This window comes from Geotrypetes seraphini, chromosome 8, assembly GCF_902459505.1.
Source record: "Geotrypetes seraphini chromosome 8, aGeoSer1.1, whole genome shotgun sequence".
Lineage (NCBI taxonomy): Eukaryota > Metazoa > Chordata > Amphibia > Gymnophiona > Dermophiidae > Geotrypetes > Geotrypetes seraphini.
In genome coordinates, this window is record NC_047091.1 from 49,275,451 (window position 1) to 49,292,490 (window position 17,040).

Below are 17,040 nucleotides of genomic sequence, written 5' to 3' on the forward strand. Positions count from 1 at the left end.
CCTTTACCTCGTGATCACTCTTCAACTCAGCACTTAGACAATACCTGTGTTTTTGCACATACTCAATGCCTGTCAGCTGATGTCCTTTCTAAATAAGGGCTGCTTAAATAAGATAAGGATTAATATGTAACAGGTAAGGGGGAGAGAGGGAATGATTCAGTATTCATTCACAGTGTGCTGACCTCGCCCTGTTTCAGAGCTGCGTTCCCTACACTCATACAGAACTTCTTAAGTTGCCTCTGTACTCTACTTAAGGATGCACTTTTTAAGAACTGGGAAACCTCTCTCTCTGTTACTATTGCTCCCAGCAACATTAACTCTCTTTCGAACTTCACACCTTGTTAAGAGCTTCTGGACTTCCAGCTGTGGATACTGATCTTACTAACCATACCATTGCATCAGTTCATGGACTTTTCCACGTAGTTCTTCGCTGCGCATACATTAACAGCACCACTGAGAACTACTGGAGGGATCCACCATGGGTGTAGATCCTGTAAAGTGGGATCCCCTTCTTTGTTCAGTATAACAATTCATTAACCAGAGGTGTTCTGTATGGATATAGCACCTATTAAGCATGAAACGATTTCTGTTATCACTAAACACACTTTCAACTCTACTACTTATATTACCAGAACTCTGACGGTGAGATCCATTCTGGGTGTAGAGCCTGCTAAGTTGGATCACCTGCAATTTTCCAGAAGGCAACCACTATCAGTGTAGAGCAGTGTTTCTCAACTTCTTCAAGCCAAGTACCCCATAAGCCTAACAAATGCCAACCGAATACCCTCACCCAAGCTCCGCCCAGACCTGTCCAAGCTCGGCTCCTGACTCCACCCCATAATAATAATACTAATTGTAATGCAATTTCTTCCATCCATTTTTCATATATACACAATATAATCTTATTAATACATAATGGTTACCACAAAATTAAAAAAAAACACAAAGCACTCTGCATTGTATGCAGAGAAAATGTTAATTATCATTTATATTTTGGGGGTTTCAAAGAGGTCAAGGCAGATGACTTTAAAGTATACAATGTCACCTCAGTAACAACTATAGAAAAATAGACAAATATAGTGCAAAATATGGACAGCAGATATATTCTCAAAACTGACACATTTTGATCACTAAATTGAAAATAAAATCATTTTTCCTACCTTTGTTGTCTGGTTATTTCATGAGTCTCTGGTTGCACTTCCTTCCGACTGTACATCCAATATTTCTTTTTTTCTTTCTGCGTCCTGCATGTTCCCTTTCCTCAAGACCTCGTTCCATTCTCCAACCAGCATCTCTCTAACTCCATGAGACCAACTTTTCTTCCTCTCTCCTCCTCCCCTATTGACAAGTCTCCCTCTCTCTCTCTCTCACTATCCATCTGTTTTGAGAGATCTAGGCATCTCTCCATCCCCTCTACTGCCACATCCAACATTTCTCCCTCTCTCATCCCCCAGATCATGTGCAGCATTTTTTACCACTGCCCACCAGCCCCATGCCCATTTCTCCTTCTGGCACCCCTTTCCAACACCATGTCACATCTCTCCCTCCATCACTATGTCCAACGTTCCTCCCCCTTGCATCCCCTTCAATCTGTACAAACAAAAAAGCGTTCCACTGCCTATGGCACTGACTAACCTTTCTTGCTTCTAAATAAAGACCCATGAAGCAACTCTAACTCACAGGCACATCACCTCTTTACATTTCTTTTATCCTCAGCCTCAATTCTATGGTGTTACATCACCTTAAGTTAATATTTCTTGGCTCCGGGGTACACTCTAATAATTTGGATTGCAAGCATCCATGCTCAAATTGCAGATCACTTCTAATAGTAAATTAGACACATGCAGGGCCGCCATCAGGGCAGTACTACCAGTCCTGCATTCAGGGGCCCGGAGCTGACAGGGGGCCCGGGCTCCCCCAGGGTCCTAGGCAGTGTTCTAAGGCAGGGGCGCCAGTAGCTCGCCAAGGCAAAGTGAGTCGATCACCCAGGACTCACTTTGCCTTGGTGATTTATCGGGCCGATCAGTCTTCCTCTCCCCGACATCAATTCTGCTGTCGGAGAGGAAGTTCGGGCCAGCCAATCGCTGCCTGGCTGGGCGGAACTTCCTCTCCGACGGCAGAATTGACGTCGGGGAGAGGAATGCCGGTCGGTTCGAAGCAGAGAGAGCATGTGGCGTCGTCGGCGTTATCAATTGGTGGCGTTTGGGTCCTGTTCCTCGATGGCAGTGGCAGAGGCTTGGGGAACGGCAGGGAGAAAGAAAGAAAGGGGGCAGGCAGGGAAACAGAAGGAAAGAAGAGAAACAGAAAAAAAGAAAGGGGGCATGAAGAGAGGAAGAAAAAGTTGGGGGAGGGAATGAGGTGTGGAGGAGAGAAAGCATACAGGCTGAAAGAAGGGAAGAAAGATTGGATGCACAGTCAGAAGAAGAAAGTGTAACCAGAGACTCATGAAATCACCAAAGGTAGGAAAAATGATTTTATTTTAAATTTAGCAAAGTGGAGGCATTATTACCACAGTTTTCAAAGGAATTTGCCCAAATAACTTAATAGTTAACTGGGTAAATTCCCAGAGATGAAAACTTCCCTTCACTTACTATGCACAGTTCTGAATTTATATCTGCTGTCTATATTTTACAATTTGGTCCCCTTTTACTAAACCGCAATAGTGGTTTTTAGCGCAGGGAGCCTATGAGCGTCAAGAGCAGCGCTGGGCATTCAGCGCAACTCCCTGCGCAAAAAACTGCTATTGGGGTTTAATAAAAAGGATGGGGGGTATATTTGTCTATTTTTGTATGGTTGTTACTGAGGTGACAATGCATAGAGTCATCTCCCTTGACCTCTTTGAAAAAAACCCAGAATAGGAATGATAATTAACATTTTCTCAGCGTATAGTGTGCTTTGTGTTTTTTAATTTTATTGTTGGTAGATCATTTTGACTTGGTCATTTTAAAGTAGCTCACAAGCTCAAAAAGTTTGGGCACCTCTGAGCTAGAGCGTTGAAACTGTGTATTTCTATTTTATCACCCCTTTTACAAAACTGTGGAGCGTTTTTTAGCGCCAGCCGTGGTGGTAGCAGCTCTGATGCTCAGAATTCTATGAGTGTCAGAGCTGTTACCACAGTAGCTAAAATCCACACTACAGTTTTGTAAAAGGGGGAGGGGTTAGTTTGTGATGACATATTCCATACTAGGCGAAGGTGTTTTCTGTGTTCTGTTTGTTCAAAAGACATGGTTTTCTGTTAGGATTGACGGTGTAGGATTGATTTGTGCTGGTCTGGCTTGTTTAGTTTTACAATGGGTGTATTGATGTACTGCTCACTGCAATATGTAAGATGCTGCCTTTTCCTAGGTACTCATGTGTGACGTGTGGTTTGTTACTAAAAATCATGTTTTTCTTACAGATGGGGGGGGTGCCAAAAAATGATGGGCCCCGGGTGTTACATATGCTACGTACGCCACTGTATGTAAAGATACCAGAAAGCTGGCGTAGCAAAAACTTTAAGTAAATTGTTATTCTTCTAAGTTTTGAGTATTTAACCCTCCCACAATCTCACGGGCACTAGTTTCAAGTTTATTGAGATTTTGATTTAAACGCAATATAAAATATTTTCAATGCGTATAACAAAAATAAATTTGGGGAAATAAATAAAACCATTTGAACAATAAACATACAAACATATCCATAGATGATTAAAATTACATAAGGAGTACAAGGATAAACTACATTTGTTTAAAAATGCGTTCTCCGTGCCTGCTCATAAATTTGTTGACTGGAAGGATCCAGCAATGTGGCCAGATATCATTCAGGAGAAAGACAGAGAAAGAATTGTGCAATTTGGATTAATGATGGAAGATGATTTAAAGCAAATGGCACAGTCTATGAGTAAAGATCTTGACGGACGTTCTTTTTATGAATATCTCCTCTATGCCAAATCACCCAATGGACGTGAGAAGATTTTAAAGGACTGGCTTAGGTGGAGCATTAGCAGAAAAGTATGTGTGTATTCGGTTCATGGAAGAAGGGGGGGTGTCGGGGGGGGGAAGGGGTGCGTGGGGGGCCCAATAGGATTGCTCAGTAAGGGGCCCAGAAATTTCTGATGGCGGCCCTGGACACATGAGTTCACATCCAGAAGACTGCCTTTACTATCTGCCTTTACTATTCTCATGTTTAAAAAAAATAATGAGAAGAGACTGGAACTGTCCTCCAATCATTCTGCAGTTCACTTCCATTGGTACACGTGTTTTTTCTTGCTGTACTTCTCAACCAGATTCATGGTAGCTCTTCTTTCCACCATGCCTTTCTTTAATTAGGAAACGGTCCTATCTCTCTTACTTGATCTTCAAGTTTCTAAGCTCACTACTCTCCTCTTCTTTTCAGTAGTAGATGAGGCCAATTTCTGCATATAACTTTGCATATCTCTCTTTGCTTTCCTTCCCTGTGGGGATATCCAACATTTCCATTCCCCGTTCACCATTTCTTTACTGACCTTCTTTGCTGGTTTCCCTTTTTTCCAGCATATCTCTTCAGAAGTACTACTTCCTCTTTGCAAGCCTTGCACTGGGCTTTGCCCCCAGTCCATCTCTATTTCTTTCCATTTATTTTCTATAATCTAAAGTATTGACTTTTTCTCCTTACTAAGGTGTTTTTTTCCTATAAAACTATTTTATTCAATGGGAGACATGCTGTCATTTTACTTGGCAATATTCCCTTTCACTAGCCATCTTGTCTACCTGAGACATGACTTATTTCAACTGCTCTTTTTGGTCTGGTCATCCATATATGTACACTTGCCAGTATCCATTTATTCTTTTCTTCTTGAATCTTTATGGCATCTCCTTCGCCTATGCTTGGATTCTCCTGCCGCTATGAGGTCATTTATTATTTTACAACCTCCATATAGTTTTCCCTGGGTTTTTACAGCCTCCATACATAAAGTTTTCCTGGGTTCTTCCTTTTTTTTCTCTTGTTGAGGACTGGTTTCTTCTAATTACTCTTTATTTCTTTTCCTTCTCTTGCCGCCTCCTTCTCATATCAGATGGTATATCTGATTTTCTTGCGAGGCAACAAGTGTTTGTTTCCTTAGAGGCCAACTCTCCCTCCATACCCTTTACTAAAGCTAGAGAGTCCCACATGTGAGAATATGCTGCCTGTTTGTCTAAGGATAAAGCAAGTTATCTACCATAACAGGTGTTATCCAGGGACAGCAGGCAGATATTCTCACAGCCCACCCACTTCCCCTAGTTGACTTTTTCACTCGGCCATAGAACTGATGACCTCGAGAGCCGGCATCGGGCTGGAAGGCACTTGCGCATGCGCAGTGCGGACAGTGTCGAAGCGTTGCAAAAAACTTAGTGATAGTACACTTTACCACTGTCCGTACTGGGCTCCATGGATGACGTCACCCACATGTGAGAATATCTGTCTGCTGCCCCTGGATAATACCTGTTAAAATAAATAACTGTGCTTTCTGTTATAAGAAATAGGATTCTCTATGGTCCACCTGTGCAGAATTCTGATTCGCCTGTTTACTGCCTTGGACTTGCTGATCTCCGTTACAGGATTTCTTCTCCTGTCATTTGGATGAGTGCAGACAAAAAAAAATGAAAATAAAAAGCTTTTCTCTTTACCTTTGGGGTCCTTATAGGATAGTGCTTGTTGCACATAGCAAGTTGATTCCTCGATACTCCTAAGAGTTCAAGTTCATGTTATTATTTATTGTTGAAAAGACAAACAGGAGAAACTGCCTTCACAACAGTGAGGGGCACAAAAGCAACAACGAAGGAGACCAGATGGTGCTCGATCCTTTTAATTATGAAACAGACTCAACACGATCGTTTTTCGGCCCAAGAAGGCCTACCTCAGGAGTCTAAGAAATGAGACGATTATTAAAATTATACAATTATATCAAGAAACCTTCACATAAATCAAATACATCCACATAAAACAAATGAGACGATATGTATGATTTGGTTTTTGTGGAGGTTTCTTGATATAATTATATAATTTTAATAATCGTCTCATTTCTTAGACTCCTGAGGCAGGCCTTCTTGGGCCAAAACATAATCGTGTTGAGTATGTATCATAATTAAAAGGATCGAGCACCATCTGGTCTCCTTCGTTGCTGCTTTTGTTATTACTAATTGTTAACCATGGTTTTTGTCTCATGAGTTACAGAGCAGAATAGAAATGTAGTTTGTCTCAGGAAATTCCCCGTACACCTCCTTCTCTTTTCTTCTGTTTCAGTGGAGTTCGATTGCTTTGGTACTAACTAAAAAGGGAGCTATTTTCTCCTGCTGAAGGGGAGGACTTGAGAATTTTGAGTGGCATCCTTCTTCAAAGTTTGCGACTAAAGAAGGACAACAGCTTCAGTACAAAATCCTATGTCTTCTAACAGAAAGAAGATTACCAAGGTAAGAACGTAATCTTTCACTTAGACAGCACTGTTCTTCAACCGCCGGTCCGCAGACCAGCGCCAGTCCACAGGAACTTTCTGCCGGTCCGCGCAGGGCCGGCAAGATTAAAGTGACCATAGGTCCGTTTTCAGACCTCCTATTCCGTTGTCCCCACACACAGCTTCGGGACATCGTCCCAAAGCTGTGCTCGGGGACAACAGGACAGGCGATCATTTCCTGTCCCTCCCTCCTTCCTTTCCCCGGGTCCCCTTCTCTTACCGCCCTGCCGCTGCTGCTAAAGCCGACAGGAAGACTTCTTTCCGACGTCATTTCTGACGTCAGAGTGGACGTTCTGGGCCAGCTAATCACTGCCTGGCTGGCCCAGAACGTCCTCTCCGAAGTCAGAATTGACGTCGGAAAGAAGACTTCCTGTCGGCTTTAGCAGCAGCGGCAAAGCGGTAAGAGCAGGGGAAAGGAAGGAGGGAGGCTTTTTTTTTTTTTTTGCGGGGAAGGGAGGGATAGTGGTAGCCAGACAAGCAGGCTGGCTTTGGCCAGGGAGGAAGGGAGAGAGGTAGACAGGTAGGCAGGCTGGCTTTGGGGATGGGGGTGGGACAAAGTGTGGAAAGCAGTGAGAGGGACATGGGAAGGATGCACTGGGGGTGCTAAAGACAAGAAGGGGCACTAAGGACATGGGAAGGAGGCACTGGAGGCACTAAAGACATGGGAAGGAGGCACTGGGGGCACTAAAGACAGGAAGGGGCACTAAGGACATGGGAAGGAGGCACTGGGGGCACTAAAGACATGGGAAGGAGGCACTGGGGGCACTGAAGATAGGAAGGGGCATTAAGGACATGGGAAGGAGGCACTGGGGGTACTAAAGACAGGAAGGGGCACTAAGGACATGGGAAGGAGGCACTGGGGGCACTAAAGACATGGGAAGGAAATACTGGGGGGCACTAAAGACATGGGAAGGAGGCACCGGGGGCACTAAGGACATAGGAAAGAAAGAGGGAGGGAATAGAAAGGGACAGTTCTTGGGCCTGAGTGCAGAAAGAAAGAAATGAAAGAAAGGATACACAGACAGAAGGAAACGCAACTTGAGACTCATGAAATCACCAGATAGCAAAGGTAGGAAAAATGATTTTATTTTCAATTTAGTGATCAAAATGTGTCAGTTTTGAGAATTTATATCTGCTGTTTATATTTTGCACTATATTTGTCTATTTTTCTATAGTTACTGAGGTGACCGAGCTTGCAGAGATGGGGCAGAAATGGGGCTTTTAAATTTTAGGTCTAGTAGTTTGCCGGTTCACAAAATAATTCTTTTATTTCTGCCGGTCCACAGGTATAAAAAGGTTGAAAAACACTGGTCTAAAGTAAAAAGGTTCAGATCCCAATACTGCCTCACACACATACTCTGTCGTTTCTGGTACCGATGCATCGGGGGGGGGGGGCATCTCATTCGAAAGAAAAGAACACATATGCAGTTGCATGGCCAAAGAAATGTCCTGTTTATTCAGAGTACTGCATACATATTTATAACATTTTTTAGCATAAGTCTGTAGGAAAGACCATATTTGGTAACAGGATACATAAAAGCAGCTAGAAAGTAGTAGCAAACATAAGTGGGGGGGGGGTTAGTGGGAAGTTTCCATAACTATGGCATATAATACTGTCTTGTTTGTCTAAATTCTAGCAAATGTTTCTTTTTTAACAAATGTTTCTTATCAAAACAAGTCAACTACAGAGCAAAATGGGGACACAGAGCTCAGAACACAAAAAGAAAAGACCTTGTGGTTTCCTGGCAAAATGAAAACTGTTTCAGTAGTTCCTTTTTTTTTTATATGCTACACAAGCAGGAATAGAAAAACTTACAAAGAATATGTACCTCTTCAATCCCCTCTTACGTCATGAAAATGATGTCATAAGTGCATAGCATGAGCTTGGAGAGATATTCCAGATATGTCCTCCGATATATATTTCAATAAGAAGGTGTTTAACCCATCCTTGCATCCAGCTAAAGTATTGGTCCCAAGGATTAAATAACCCAGAATTACGTTTGAGCTCAGCAGAGAGGTCCTCCAATTTAAGGCGGGAGACAACACATGAACAGGTGGAAAACAACATAAGCAATGAGAATACAAATAATGAGAGAACTATAAGTAATCCAAGCAACATTGGCTTGTACCTAATCCTCGGCCTTGTACCCATCGGGGACCCCTCTTGGGACACCGAGAGCAGCAATATAGACATGGGGGTCAAAACTTCCGGGAAGGTTGGGGGTCTGTGGTTGGGACCGGTAGGTGCTAACCAGGGCTGCAGTAGAGCGATGAACAGCAGAGTTGACTGTACTATTTAATCACAGGGACCAGGCAGGGCAGGCAGCCAAGAGCTAGAGAGTCAGTCAGCAGGGAGGCCACACAAGATTCGGAGAGAAACATGAGCCAGTTTGGTGATGCGATCCACATCTTCCTCGAGCATGGTACCATCATCATCAAGGTCAAGGCAGCAGTTACAGAGATGGAACTTGCCACCGACGCCACCCTCCACAGCCAGCAAGTAATCTAGGGCCAGGCGATTCTGGTACATGGCAGTGCACCTTTTTTTTTTTTTTTTTTTGCATAAATAAGTTAAAGAACAGCCTGCAAGCTAATTATGCAGTTGAGCATGTAGATTGGGGTCCGATAACCCCAGGAGCCATCTTCGGCCCACGTAGCAGGTCCATAAGCAGCAATGATCCGTTCAGCAGGCCAGTTGTCACCCCATTTTCCAATCCGTATGGGATGGAGAGTGCTAACCGCTTTTGGTGACCCCTAGTGTCAAACACAGGGGCTCCCAGGCGTTCGCCGTCGGCCAGCAGTAGCAGGAAGGAGCTGGGTTGGATCATACCAAGTACAAATGTACCAGTCCGGTTAGCAGGCAGCCAATGGTAAGCAAACAGGCCAAAGAGCCAATATCAACCATCAGGAGCTAGCCATCGGGCGTAGAAAGTTCCATGGAGCAGGTGCTGAAGAGGAAGTCCTGGTAAATTGAAGATGCAATAATGTAAGTCCGCAAGGCCCACAGTAGAAGTTGTGGGGTTGATGTGAAAGAGAGGTGCTGTGAAGGCAGGTCTAGTATATCCAGCTGTGTTCATGGCCACTGTTCTCCCATACCGGTCCCACCACAGACAAAACAATTGCTGACATTAAGAGTCTGGTCTATAGATTCAGCAAATTGTATAAACAGATGGCTAGTGGTGACAGGATAAACAAAATCTACTTTCATATGTGCATAAAAACAGGGGAAACACAACAGAAAATAGCACATGAGACACATTCCCATAAAGGACAGGCTCCATCATGAGTGAAGGTTTCCTCATAGGGGCATTGCTTGAAAGACATTAAGCTATATAACACATTTGATATAATAATGCTGCCAATCGAGGAACAGTATGAGGGGCAGTACCAGGACCGTAAGCAACATCAAATAACATGCATGCATCACAATACAAAGGCGCTGGGCGAGAAGGATAATGAGGGGGCCCTCAGCAGCTGCTAAACTAGGTGGGGATTGCGATAAACTACAAGCTGCCAGTTACACTCAAACACTTGTAAACAATTCCGGTCCAAGAAATTAAAAGGTCAGGATGTGGCGTTGCAGGTGTATCAGTCTCTTTAAACTGGTAAGGTGCATACTCAGAGAGAAAGATGTCTGCACAGACAGGGAGGGACACACCAGCTTGAAGTCCAGGGAGGTGAGTCAAAGGAGGAAATTTACTTGGTATAAGTACGGAAATGAGAGACAATATGCAGATACACAATGTTCATAAGAAGACAGGGTGATAAGTTTGTGTGGGTTGCGCACAACTAGTAAGGCATTCAAGAGAGACAATAAGAATATACTCAGTGTAGGGCACAAAAAACCCCCCATTATGCCAGAAATGTGTGAATTGATCATATCCAATGAGCACCATGGAATAAACACTGTATAAAACCTTTGTCTTAAGAATATAACCCCTAACTAAGCAGCGCTCAGGCCATGGAATACAAGAACTAAAAAAGAAATTGTGCAATTTAGATAGGAAAAAGCAAAAATGGGGATAAAAAAACACCAAAAATGGCCAATGGTATGTCTTCCTGGATACCCCACAAACCAAACAGACAACACAGAGATTACATGGCACAAACAAACAGAGAGCTCCAGTAGGCCTTAAACTGTCTTTCATCCATCATGGAGTCAGGGCAGAACTTAAATCTGCAAATAAACACAGTTATACAAAAGGAGGAAGGAAAACAACATCATAGAACCATACATATATGTGTGCACACATTAGCAAAGTAAATTTCCTGAGAACACATGGCACAACAATCAATAATCAGAAAAGGCATAATCAACTGGTCTAGAGTCTAACGTCTGTAAGAGAAAACAAAAAATAGAGTCAATGGGCTCCATTGTCAGGCATAGGGCATGTCATCAGTCAAGTCACACAGTCAGAGGAGAGAATGCAATCAGCTAGTCTGACCAGGTAAAACAGATCTGACTAGGTAAAGCAAGATACAGTGTACAGGTTGAGGTACAGAGGTAGTTTGAAGTATTACAGTGTCAATGCTAAGAGGCAAAAGAAACATTGTAAATCTTAAAGTACAAGGGCATTTCAAGGTCACTTTAGGCACAACTTTTTCTTCTTTGTTATTTCGTTTCGGTTCAGCAAAAAAATTATTTGTGCCAAAACTGGTCTAAGATAGCTGTGCATGTATACCAACTGACTGCTAAGAGAGAGAAGAAACATTTCAAATCATCATCATAAGGAAACGCAGACTCTTTGGAAAGAAAAAAGTGATAGGGGAAACGCCCCTTGCCAGATACCGGTGGTAAATTGGCTGCCAACAATCGGCATCTCCCAGACCTGTTAAAGAGACTTGTACAGAGTACTGTGAAACAAAAAAAAGTGAAACACTACAACAAGGATAATGCAATCCACTGGTCTTAACCTAGTAAATTATTAAATTACACTTTCCACTAGAACATATGACGGTGCTTTATACATTTCCCAAAGAGCTTACCTAAACAAAAATAACTGAGAACTTTGCGCACACCCGCCTATTCCAACTAGAATATACTTTCAAACACATGACACATACCCTGTTTATCAACGTACGCTATCCTGTCTGCAACGTTCGGCAACAATCATGCTTTCTTGCTTCACCAAATCCACATTAGCCACAAAGCAAACCTGAATCTGCAACCTTTCCCATGTTTCCAAACCAAATTATTTTTCCATCTCCCCTGGTAATTTCTCAACATCACCAATTTCTCTTTCTCTGTATCTTGTCTTGTTTCCCCAGTGCTTTCTTGTTCCAAGTTTCCAAATTTGTTAAAAAGTTGATGAACTTCCAAATACTAGATTCACTCGTGAAACAGAAATATGAATTTAAAAAAACATTCAGGAAACTTCTATCTAGCTAAATTATCACACGGATTGTGGGTTCTTTTTTTCCCTTTCTACTCAAACTCATTCAACATTGATGCTCCATAATTACCCAAGTAAAGATTGCATTGTATTGTATTGTCTTCTGCAAGCCTGTCGTAACTGGCAGGGTTGAGAGGTTTCATATCATGATTAAAATCAGCACGATGTTCGATATATATTCCCCCGTCTTGTAAGAAGAAAAAGAGGGACAGGCTGGAATGCTGGCCAGGGGGGTGGAGGGAAAACAGAAAATCCCCTACAAATACGGTATGCATGCCACAGTTAGAATAAAATCAATTTCCTTTTGAAATCACAGGGGTAATACTAGTTGAAAACTAGTAGAAGTCAGAAAAATGCTAGGATCCAAAAACGTGAACTGACCTCACATTCAAAATAGTAACCTAACCATGGACAATGACCAACAATTTCTAAGTCACTCAGAGACCCCTAACCCTTCATAAAGCTAAGTCACTATGTCATAACTTATTCATTATTCATTTCAAAGTGATGTTTGTTTGACAATATAAGAAAGAAAGAAAGAATCTTCACTCAAGTATTTGAAAGACTGTAATAATCTTTATTTATTTATTTATTTATTTTTGTAACCACCCTTGGAGCGTGACCAGCATTGAAACAGTTGCAATGACTGGAAGGCAAACTCTGGTTCACCACTAGGGGGGTGCGGTCCCCCCTTGAAGAGTTTCACGTTTCTGAGTGACTTAGAAATTGTTGGTCATTGTCCATGGTTAGGTTACTATTTTGAATGTGTGGACAGTTAGAATAAAGGCACATAAGAACAGTTCCTCTAAATATAAATTTGTTAAGAGAAGGACCTGCAAATTCCTGACACGGGATGAGCATTGTGCTACTGCATCAGAGCAGTGTGTTCTAATAATTCCCTGTGCCCTTCTGCTAAGCACAACACAAACAAAATAATTGACAATCTCCTTTCAAATATGCAAAAGGGGTCCTAACTACTGGTAAAAGGAATTGAATTCCAAAGCAAACACTATCTTCCTTGCTTTTGGAAATTCTGTTCGTATTAGCTCAACTACTAAAGCTTTCTTTCTGTCTTCCTGAATCTTATGTGTTTCAGCTTACTACTCACAAGTCCTATTCTGAATTTGAGAAAGTGTAATAAGTATCAACTCTAGTCAGAAGTGCAGTATAGATTCTGACTTTTAACATCTAAATGAGTGAATGGTTTCTCCCCCCTGGTTCTGGCCGAGGAGAAGCCATTCAGCTCCTCCCATCTCTGTTTAAGGCACTGTCTCAAAGTATTGTCCTATGTAACTAGACACACTGTCATTATCACTGCAGGATCCTCTCTAAGGGGCTTTTCCAAAGGATTGCTGTCCGGGGGGGTCTCTACCACCTAGCTTTTTACTCCCCATTCTGTCCCCTCTTCCATCTCCCCTCCCTCCCAGAGAAAAAAACTCTGTGGAGAAAAAGGGAGGTGGCCAAAAACCCGTCTTCTGGAAAAGGAGGAGGGGGTGAAAACTCTCACTGCCGCCCAGAGGCATAGCGTGGGGAACTTGTTTCAAGTGAACAAAAGAAAATCCAGATGGCATTTTTTACAGCGAGCACAAACAGAGTTAAAAGATACCAAAACTGCAGTTTTTGATGGGTTTTTATCCCATTTCTTTTTTACAAGGCTCGTCTTTCTTAGGAATGGGAGGATTCTTAGTGCCTGTCTGACCCAGAACAAAGCAAATCTCGCTTACCGTACCTTATAAGCAAGACATAGGAATATACAATACAATACTCGTGATGCCCTTCTTTATCATGCCCAACATCCTGTTTGCTTTCTTTGCCGCCTCTGCGCATTGAGCCGACGGACCCTGAAACCCTGAGGACGTCATAATGCCGCTTTATAGAGCAATGGTCAGACCACACTTGGAATACTGTGTCCAACACTGGTCTCCCTACCTAAAGAAGGATATAACCCTGCTGGAGAGGGTGCAGAGACGAGCCACGAAGCTAATAAAAGGTGTGGAGAATTTGAGCTACAAAGAACACCTCGAAAAACTGGGATTGTTCACCCTCAAGAAGAGAAGGCTGCGAGGGGATATGATAGAGACTTTTAAAACACTAAAAGGTTTCGACAAAATAGAGCAAGAAACTTCGTTATTCACATTGTCAAAAGTGACTCAAACAAGAGGTTATGGACTGAAACTGAGGGGCGGCAGACTCAGGACTAATATCAGGAAGTTCTGCTTCACACAGCAAGTGGTGGACGCTTGGAATGCTCTCCCAGAGGAGGTTGTGACAGAGACCACCATTCTGGGATTCAAGGGCAAGTTGGATGCACACCTTCTTGCAAATCACATTGAGGGATACGGGTGAGCAAGGTGTCCATCAGAGAACACCTAGCTTAGCCTCTGCGTGTGCGGGTCACCGGACAGGATGGACCTAAGGTCTGATCCGGTGAAGGCATTTCTTATGTTCTTATGATACAAAGCTTATACTTCAAACCTTATCTTCTAAGCGATAGACAGATTAAGCACATGCAAAGCTTTTACCCCACAGACGACAGAGCAGGCAGGCATGTCTGTTAATATCGTTCTTCCCAAAAGAACATGTGACCACATACTACAGGAGTTCCCTAAACTCCGTGAGCAACAGGAGTTCCCTAAACTCCTTGAGGCTTGCCAAAAGCCTCAATAATCATATAAGGGCTTGGAAGAGGATAGAGACACCAGTGAGAGTCAGAAATACTCACTGGGGTCCCGGCACCGTCTCCATCCCGGACGAGGTCCCCAGCTGAAAAGGTTCAGATCCCAATACTGCCTCACACACATACTCTGTCGTCTCTGGTACCGATGCATCGGGGGGGGGGGGGGGGCATCTCATTAGAAAGAAAAGAACACACATGCAGTTGCATGGCCAAAGAAATGTCCCGTTTATTCAGAGTACTGCATACATATTTATAGCATATTACATGGGTCAGTTTTTTCAGCATATGACTGTAGGAAAGACCATATTTGGTAACAGGATACATAAAAGCAGCTAGAAAGTAGTAGCAAACATAAGGGGGGGGGTTAGTGGGAAGTTTCCATAACTATGGCATATAATACTGTCTTGTTTGTCTAAATTCTAGCAAATGTTTCTTTTTTAACATATGTTTCTTATCAAAACAAGTCAACTCCAGAACAAAATGGGGACACAGAGCTCAGAACACAAAAAGAAAAGACCTTGTGGTTTCTTGGCACAAAACTGTTTTATATAAAACTGTTTTATATGCTACATAAGCAGGAATAGAAAAACTTACAAAGAATATATGTGCCCCTTCATAAAGCACAAACATAAAAATAACTATTTTATCTGAACAGATGACTTCTTTGTATAAGATAACATGGTTGTGCTACATTCCTTTTTTTTTTTTTTCAAAGTCTGTCATAGACTTGGAATGACCTGGAACTCAGTTCCACTACTTTTTTTTCAGAGTTCAGAGTAGCAGGGGTTCTTCCTCCAATCCCTTCCTTTATAGTCAACCCACAGGGAAGAAGAAGGGAGGGGGATGAGCCTAGGGAGAGCAAAAAAATCAGTCACTATTCCATAGTCCAATCCATCTTCTCCTGTTGCTTCTGCCCCTGGCCTTCTGCCTTCTCCCCTGGCTTCATAGTTACACTTTGTTTCTGTCTACAAATTAAGCTTTGGTTAACACAATGCTAGCAATTCCACAGATGGGATTACACTCACTACTTGAGATAATTGCAGCTATTCTGTATTTCAGAGATGGTGCCATGCCCTTAGCAGCAAAATTGATACAACTACATTTTTCCATATATAAGCATTTAAGCCAGCCTTTTCAACAAGATCTTTTTGTGACTTGTCACTTCAACTGTTGTGAGGCTAGTATGACTGCATACCTTTTTGTCTGCTGAGAATAGTTAGTTATTTCTTGGTTGTAAAGAATGAAGTAGTCACATGTTTATCATGTATTTCTTTTTTATTACATTAGATGTTAGCTGAGGATGCTGAAGCAGGAGCAGAGGATGAGAAAGATGTGGAAGAGTTGAAGAAGCAGGGCATCAATCCTTTGCCAAAACCTCCTCCTGGAGTTGGTCTCTTACCTACACCTCCTCATCCTCCTGGGCCCCCGGGGCCACAGGGGCCTGCAGGACCACTCCCAGCTCCAACATCACCTAATAGCAGGCCAGGTCCCGGAGGTCCGATTCCTGGGGGTCCTGGTCCCAGCCCTGGACCAGGCCCTGGCTCCAACCCCAGCCCCGGAGGTCCAATTCCGGGGGCTTCTGGCCCTGGAGGTCCAATCCATGGAGGTCAAGTCCATGGAGGTCCTGGGCCTGGAGGTCCAATTCCTGGAGGGCCTGGGCCTGGGCCTGGACTTGGGCCTGGGCCTGGGCCTGGGCCTGGACCTGGACCTGGGCCTGGGCCTGGGCCTGGACCTGGACCCGGGCCAGGTCCAGGTCCAGGTCCCAGCCCCAGTGGTCCAATTCCTGTAGGTGGCCCAATTCCTGCTTGTTCAATTCCTAGTGGAGGACCAATTCCTGGAGGTCCAATACCTGGGGGTCTTCCACCACCACCACCTCCTTTTCCAATGCCTCCCCCATCTGGACCCATGCCTCCTTCACAACAGCAACAGCCACCACCTATACCACCACCACCACTGCCACAACAGCAGCAGCAGGACTTACAAGACCAGTTGTGTCAGAAGAAAATTCCATCTCTATTTGAAATTGTGGTCCGCCCCACTGCACATCTAGCACACAAACTGGGTGTCAGGTATATACAAAACATTTTCTCTTTATAATAACTACTAGAAAGAAGGATTCTTGTAGATGAAGCATTTATTGCCAGTATAAAGCATAGTATTAGAGAATGTTGCTACAGGGCAGATAATACTGGGTTAAATACTTTATCCCAGAACAAGCAGGCAGCATATTCTTGACTGATGGGTGACGGCACCGACGGAGCCCCGGTACGGACAATTTTAGAGTGATTGCACTCTAAGAACTTGGAAAGTTCTAGCAGGCCGCACCGCGCACGCGCGAGTGCCTTCCCGCCCAACGGAGGCGCACGGTCCCCAGTTTCTTACTTTCCGCGGAGCTAAGAAGACGCGTTCTTTTCAACGGCTGTTGAAAAGATTTTTTTGTATCGCCTTCCCGCTCGCGAAAATCCTGTGAGGAAATATTTTTTCCTTTTTCTATTCTTACTTTATTATTTTCAAAAAAAAAA

General features: G+C 43.3%; 1 protein-coding gene across 5 annotated transcripts in view; it reads left to right on the forward strand.

Annotated features, from left to right (window-relative positions):
- ZC3H4 (zinc finger CCCH-type containing 4) overlaps nucleotides 1–17,040 on the forward strand; it is a 339,067-nt gene that overhangs the window by 242,025 nt on the left and 80,002 nt on the right. For all 5 annotated transcript variants that reach the window (XM_033954008.1, XM_033954004.1, XM_033954006.1 and 2 more), the window contains exon 11: nucleotides 15,806–16,587. In XM_033954008.1, the coding sequence (XP_033809899.1) occupies nucleotides 15,806–16,587 (782 nt within the window). The remainder of the gene's footprint in view (nucleotides 1–15,805; nucleotides 16,588–17,040) is intronic.